The sequence below is a fragment of the Centroberyx gerrardi genome, chromosome 3 (assembly GCF_048128805.1).
Source record: "Centroberyx gerrardi isolate f3 chromosome 3, fCenGer3.hap1.cur.20231027, whole genome shotgun sequence".
NCBI classification, from domain to species: Eukaryota; Metazoa; Chordata; class Actinopteri; order Beryciformes; family Berycidae; genus Centroberyx; species Centroberyx gerrardi.
The window spans coordinates 787777-795243 of record NC_135999.1 but is presented as its reverse complement, the minus strand read 5'-3'; the positions used below and the strand labels follow the sequence as shown (position 1 = coordinate 795243).

Below are 7467 nucleotides of genomic sequence, written 5' to 3'. Positions count from 1 at the left end.
CACTGTGACAACATGGAGACAACATGGAGACAACACTGTGACAACACTGTGACAACATGGAGACAACACTGTGACAACATGGAGACAACATGGAGACAACACTGTGACAACACTGTGACAACATGGAGACAACACTGTGACAACATGGAGACAACACTGTGACAACACTGTGGCAACATGGAGACAACATGGAGACAACACTGTGACAACATGGAGACAACATGGAGACAACACTGTGACAACATGGAGACAACATGGAGACAACATGGAGACAACACTGTGACAACACTGTGACAACATGGAGACAACATGGAGACAACACTGTGACAACATGGAGACAACATGGAGACAACACTGTGACAACACTGTGACAACATGGAGACAACACTGTGACAACATGGAGACAACACAGTGACAACACTGTGACAACATGGAGACAACACTGTGACAACACTGTGACAACATGGAGACAACATAGAGACAACACTGTGACAACATGGAGACAACATGGAGACAACACTGTGACAACACTGTGACAACATGGAGACAACATAGAGACAACACTGTGACAACATGGAGACAACATGGAGACAACACTGTGACAACACTGTGACAACATGGAGACAACACTGTGACAACATGGAGACAACACAGTGACAACACTGTGACAACATGGAGACAACACTGTGACAACACTGTGACAACATGGAGACAACATAGAGACAACACTGTGACAACATGGAGACAACATGGAGACAACACTGTGACAACACTGTGACAACATGGAGACAACATAGAGACAACACTGTGACAACATGGAGACAACATGGAGACAACACTGTGACAACACTGTGACAACATGGAGACAACATGGAGACAACACTGTGACAACATGGAGACAACATGGAGACAACACTGTGACAACATGGAGACAACACTGTGACAACATGGAGACAACACTGTGACAACACTGTGACAACATGGAGACAACATGGAGACAACACTGTGACAACATGGAGACAACATGGAGACAACACTGTGACAACACTGTGACAACATGGAGACAACATGGAGACAACACTGTGACAACATGGAGACAACATGGAGACAACACTGTGACAACACTGTGACAACATGGAGACAACATGGAGACAACACTGTGACAACATGGAGACAACATGGAGACAACACTGTGACAACACTGTGACAACACTGTGACAACATGGAGACAACATGGAGACAACATTGTGACAACATGGAGACAACACTGTGACAACATGGAGACAACACTGTGACAACATGGTGAAATCAAAAAGTGATTTTTATTGAAAGAAGGAATTCAAAAAATGAATTTGTAAAGCATAATTTAACAGTGAATGCAACGGCTTGAAATTGAATATTATCATTATTAAATTTGAATATCTGGAGGTGACGTCACCTCGTCTACGATTGGCCAGTTATCCACCGAGAAGAAAAATACAACAAACTACAGAATGGACCCAGGAATGTGAAGAATATCACCAACAGCTGTTTTTAACAGTTCAGAGTTTTAGAGGAAGCCCTGGGCCTCAGTGAGCTGCTCTGCTGCAGCAGGTCTCTGGTTTCTGGGCTAAAGGTCCGCTGGTCCTCGTCTCCTCTCAGCTAATCTGAAACATATGGGACTCCATATGGTGAATCCTCAGGCTGAGAGCTGCTGCGGATCAGGCTGGAGACACAAATCCAGACTGACGGGAAGTGCAGCCAGCAGCTTCGTTTTCCTTTTCAAAGTTACAGGTTTTTTCCAGACCTTTTGTTCCTTCGCTGGATTTGAAGGTTCTGGTTGGTGTTTGGTTGTTCTCACTCACTGCTGTTTGGAAAGCTCGTATCTAGAGTCACAAGGTTTTCCCTCAGCAGCCAAGATGTTTCATTTTAAAATTCCAGACTTCAGTTTCCTGACTGGATTTGAAGATTCTGGTTGTTCAACATGAGAGTTACCGCCAACTCAGCCACATCACACTCACTTCACAACAAATGTCACGTGTGAAATGTCAGGAAACGTGTATCATATGTGTTTCAGGTCTTTACCATTACCATATTACTGTGAAACTGAACATTTTACATACTTATCCATCCTTTGTTTGTGTAACCCCCCCAAACTTTCCAAGATCTGGAATTTATCAAATTCATTTTCCATACATTTACATACAGAGGGTTTGGTGTGAAAAGGCCTTAAGTGCCATTTTGACTGAAGCTGAGTATTATTTATCATTGGGAAACTCAAAGGGGAAAATAAAAAAAACTCAAGTGAAACCCCTAGATGAAATTCGGTGCAGAAAGGGACGTTTTTATATAGCTTTTTATAGAATATCTATTTTCTGAATCTTAATCTCTGACCATATGTTTTGAATCAAAAGATGAAATCATTTTCAGTTTGTTCTTACTCTGCTAAAACCTGTAAGCCGTCGATACTAAAGTCCCATTAAACACAGTGAAGACAAGAAGGACGAGGACACAGGTAGACTGTAAAGTTTAAAAGCATTTAATGACATCGCACATATTTAACAGAGAGAGAGAGCGAGAGAGAGAGAGAGAGAGAGACCTAGAGAGAGAGAGAGAGACCTAGAGAGAGAGCGAGAGAGAGAGTCAAAGTCTACAGGTGCAGTTTCATACATCAGGAAGCCTGGTCTAACTTCTGTATATATGTGGCCCCACAGACCCAGACATTGCAAAGGATTTCTTCATTCCTATTATGTATTTCTGATTGTGCAGTAAGATGGCATTAATTCAATACAGTTTCAGTACAATAGATACAGTGACGGAGAGCACACTATGTATCAAAGAGCAGGAGAACGTAGCAAAAATCATAATGCGCAGTGCTAGAGGCAACAAGCAAGCAACCTTTTTTCCAGGATACTACTTTTTTTGCAGTAAATGCTGTACTTTTTACTTTTTACCATTTAACATCAATGCTTTGAAGTGTTTATAATACATATTGATTTTATAATCTGTACTAGAATTATTTGAAACATATATTATAATGAAACTCAAAGAGAAACAACAAAGGCAAAAAAAAAGGTCAAAATAAATTCTGGTCCTTGTGAACACCGGGCAAAACAGAAAGAGATCCTTCATATCGTGTGAATTTTTAGGCTTTTTCTCGCCTCACTAAGCATGCAAGTGTGTGTGTGTTAGGACAACGTTTCCATAGCGACCGCTCCGTCTGAGAGGATTGGCTGTTCATATCAACCGATCCGATTTTGGACCAATCAGGGAGCGGTCGCTGAGTGCAGACAACAAAAACAAAATGCACTATTGGTCCAATTTCTGACGGCAGAGGAAGAATGTAGGTTGTCTCTTCAGACCCCCTCACAAAATTGAGGAAATGTTCAAAAACTCAGACCGGTTTCTGGCTGACCAAGAAACACAAACATGATACAGAAATAAAAAATAAAAAAAACAACGTTGAAAGGAACAGATCAACAGAAGAAGAAGTGCGCGTCCCTGCAAGACGACGACACGTCGGTTAGCTTCATTTTTGACATTTTGTCCAACTGAGGTCTGTCGACACGCCCGGCACAGTGCGGTCGAACTGAGCGCGCTCACTGCGGCTGGAACCATCGACCAAACAAACAAGAAGAAGAAAACCCCAAAAAATAAAAAAATAAAAATAAAAATACTGCACTGAGACTGAACATAAAGACATCAAGACGCCTCGCTTTGGTGAAACATTTCAAGTTTTCGCTTCCTCAGTTCGTCACAGGAAGTTCCTCAGCAGTCAACCGCCTTCATTGGTTGTTCCCGCTAATCAGTAGTGATGTCACTTCCTAGTTTTTGATTTTATTTTCTGGTTTTTGACCCAGATAATATTTGTTTTTCTGTGTTATGGAATCTCTTTTACACAAAGTCAATTTTGCATTCGAGGCCTCTGAGAGCCTGGGAGGAGAGCGGTTACCCATGGTTACCCATGGTTACCCATGGTTACTGATGGATACGACGAATACGCCGCCATGTTGGAAGAGTGGCAACAAAACAGAGGATGGTAATGTCATCGCCTCTTCCTCCCTGAAGAAAACCCTGGAGGATTTCATTTTCTGTTATGGCTCTTTTATGGATCATCTGAGCAGCCTACCGCTGTGTGGAAATTTGGCATTTTCACTGTTTTGTCCCTTGTAAGCGTTAGTAAACCCTCAATCCTCCCACAGGTTTCTATTCCAGTTATAAGAAAGTGGGGAAAAGCTTGTGTTATCTTAGTGAAGACACACTTCAGGACCTGGAGATGACGGAGCTTAACAGACAGTAAAGTTAGTAAAGTAGATGAAGCCTGACAGGTTCAGTAAGTAATGCTGTCGGCGCCCCATGCAAACTGTAACTACACTGTTTTGAGTCTTGGGAGGTTTTCAGTGAGTTCTTACACTGCACTGCACAGTTAAAGCAACAATCCGGACTCACACTCTTTGATGCAGTTTCCAGTCTTTTAGCGCAGATTTTCAAAGAGTTTCCTGCTGAAAGGCAAGTGACGAGAAATCATACATATTTGAGAAGCTAAATATGAAATTTCATATGAAAGAGTGCGCGTCCGGATTTGTTCAGCTAAGTTTTGACGAAGACTGAAAGCGTTTCACCAAAGCGGTTCGTGTTCTTCGACCTCGAGCCTCTACTGCTTCTTCTTGCTGAAGAGGCTGAAGCGTTTCTCCTTGTCCTTCTCCTTGTCCTTGTCCCTCCTGCCGGGGCTGGACTCGGCGGTCGGGCCGCCGGCCGGCAGCGTCTGGGCGCGGCCCGAGGCCGGCGTGCCCGGCTCGCTCTCCTGCACCTCCGACCGCTCCGAGCCGGCGTTCAGGATGGCCTGAATCCAGTTGCTCATCTCGTCCTGCGGGAGCGACAGGTTAGTTGGGAACATTCATCTGATGTGAGCTTAAAACAGAGACGACCAGCGCAATGAGCTCAACTCAGTTAGGAAAAGTTTTCTGTTGATTTCTAACAGTGAGCATCGTGTTGCTCAGTGGTTGATGGTTGAAAATCACCAAAATTAGAGCTATGAGTTTTTCACATGATAACACTGAAATGATAAAATACTGACAGGAGAAGAGAAATAAGAACAAACTGTGTGGGCGAATTGAAGAAACTGCCACAGGGAGTTAGAGGAACATCTCCTCCCAGATGAAAAGAAATATCAGGATGACAAAGAAAGAAAAACAGCGATGCAGCTGCAGCTGGTAACGGACAGAAATCCACCGACCACAGTCCAGATGTAGACCGGTGTTTGTTACTGATGACACTGCGACAGATAACTCAGTGATGAAGTCCTGTTATTGTTATTATTCATGTTACTGTCATGTTTCCAGCTGTGACTCTGATCATGTGAAGAGCTAAGGAAGCACATCTGCTCTGTGTATCTGATGATGTGGATGGGTAACGATGCACATCTGATGTAAACTGGTAGATGTGTGAATCTGTCTCAAGTCGACAGAGAGGATTCTTATCAGTCTGTATCAGTGGGATGAAGACGATGAATCTTCAACCTTCAACCTTTATCATATTCTGATCCACAGGGATCAATAGAGTTGATCTTAATTTAACTATAAGACAGAAACAGACTTACTTCATCTTTGGCTTGGAAGAGATACTCATTTCCATCAGTGACTCTGAAAAAGGAAAAAGACAAAATTTGCTATTAATTATGATTAATTTATTGTTACAGTGGGCAGTTCAGTTATCAGTTAGTTATTAAATGGTACTATGGAAAGAGAAAATATTTTTGTTGTTTTTTTATTTTGTTCTTTGCACTTTTTGCTGGTCTTAGTTTATGCTCTGAATAGTCTTAGTTTACGCTCTGATTAGTCTTAGTTTACGCTCTGATTAGTCTTAGTTTACGCTCTGATTAGTCTTAGTTTACACTCTGAATAGTCTTAGTTTACGCTCTGATTAGTCTATATTTACACTCTGAATAGTCTTAGTTTACGCTCTGATTAGTCTATATTTACACTCTGAATAGTCTTAGTTTACACTCTGAATAGTCTTAGTTTACGCTCTGAATAGTCTTAGTTCACGCTCTGATTAGTCTTAGTTTACGCTCCGATAAGTCTTAGTTTATGCTCTGAATAGTCTTAGTTTACGCTCTGATTAGTCTTAGTTTACGCTCTGATTAGTCTTAGTTTACGCTCTGAATAGTCTTAGTTTACGCTCTGAATAGTCTATATTTACACTCTGAATAGTCTTAGTTTACACTCTGAATAGTCTTAGTTTACGCTCTGATTAGTCTTAGTTTACACTCTGAATAGTCTTAGTTTACGCTCTGATTAGTCTATATTTACACTCTGAATAGTCTTAGTTTACACTCTGAATAGTCTTAGTTTACGCTCTGAATAGTCTTAGTTCACGCTCTGATTAGTCTTAGTTTACGCTCCGATAAGTCTTAGTTTATGCTCTGAATAGTCTTAGTTTACACTCTGAATAGTCTTAGTTTACGCTCTAAATAGTCTTAGTTTACACTATGAATAATTTACACTCTGAATAGTCTTAGTTTATGTTCTGAATAGTCTTAGTTTACGCTCTAAATAGTCTTAGTTTACACTATGAATAGTCTTAGTTTACGTTCTGAATAGTCTTAGTTTACACTATGAATAGTCTTAGTTTACGTTCTGAATAGTCTTAGTTTACACTATGAATAGTCTTAGTTTACGCTCTAAATAGTCTTAGTTTACACTATGAATAGTCTTAGTTTACGCTCTAAATAGTCTTAGTTTACACTATGAATAGTCTTAGTTTACGTTCTGAATAGTCTTCGGCCCTATCAGGTGCCTGTCTCACCTGAGTTTGAAGACGTGCTTCTTCTTCTTGTATTCTGACGCCACGTCGCACGCCGCGTCCTTCAGGCTGATGGGCAGCTCGTTGTGGTACGGGATTCCCTGGCCGGCCGCCTTGCTGTCCTTATAGAAACCCATTTCCTGGTTGTTGATGACGCAGTAGACGTTGTGCCACGACCTGCAGGCAGAGAGCAGCGGCGTCAGGAGGCTCCTCCCACTGACACCATGAAACCTAAAGAGTAACTTCTTTGGTGCCAGGTGATCCACCTGTTGTACTCTACAGAAGGTGACATCATCAGCTGGCACCAAAGATCAGCCTATAGCAGATGGTAATTTCAGCAGCATGCAGTTTACCTTTAGATGTCAGGCTTTACACAGATTTGGGTTTCCTCTCTTTAAGGGAATGATGTGTCTCATTGCTCTGTTTCGGCATTTTAAAAATTGCACTGATTGGCCAAAGGGGGGCGCCGCAGCGTTTTGTCTGTTCATCAATCCAGAAACATGAGGAAACATGTTTTCTACTGATCGCCCCGCTGCAGCTTTCTCGGGGGACAACATGTTTACTGTTTACTTGTTTCCTATGGAGTGACAGGTCTTGTGTCTTGTAAACCCTAGAAGATCTTTGGCGGCTACCTGCTGGACGCCTTCTTGTTATGCCCCTCCCACTCGTGCTTGCGGTGCAGCA

The 7467-nt window shown here is 42.0% G+C and overlaps 1 protein-coding gene across 1 annotated transcript in view; it reads right to left on the bottom strand.

Moving 5' to 3' along the window:
• Window positions 1–2497: 2497 nt before the first annotated feature.
• LOC139925085 (spectrin beta chain, non-erythrocytic 1) overlaps window positions 2498–7467 on the bottom strand; it is a 57603-nt gene continuing 52633 nt past the window's right edge. The window contains exons 32-35 of the mRNA XM_078291854.1: window positions 7416–7467; window positions 6787–6960; window positions 5579–5621; window positions 2498–4846 (exon numbers count right to left, since the gene is read on the bottom strand). The exon at window positions 7416–7467 is cut by the window's right edge and continues 166 nt beyond it. Coding sequence (XP_078147980.1) covers window positions 4634–4846; window positions 5579–5621; window positions 6787–6960; window positions 7416–7467 — 482 coding nt within the window. The 3' untranslated portion in view covers window positions 2498–4633. The remainder of the gene's footprint in view (window positions 4847–5578; window positions 5622–6786; window positions 6961–7415) is intronic.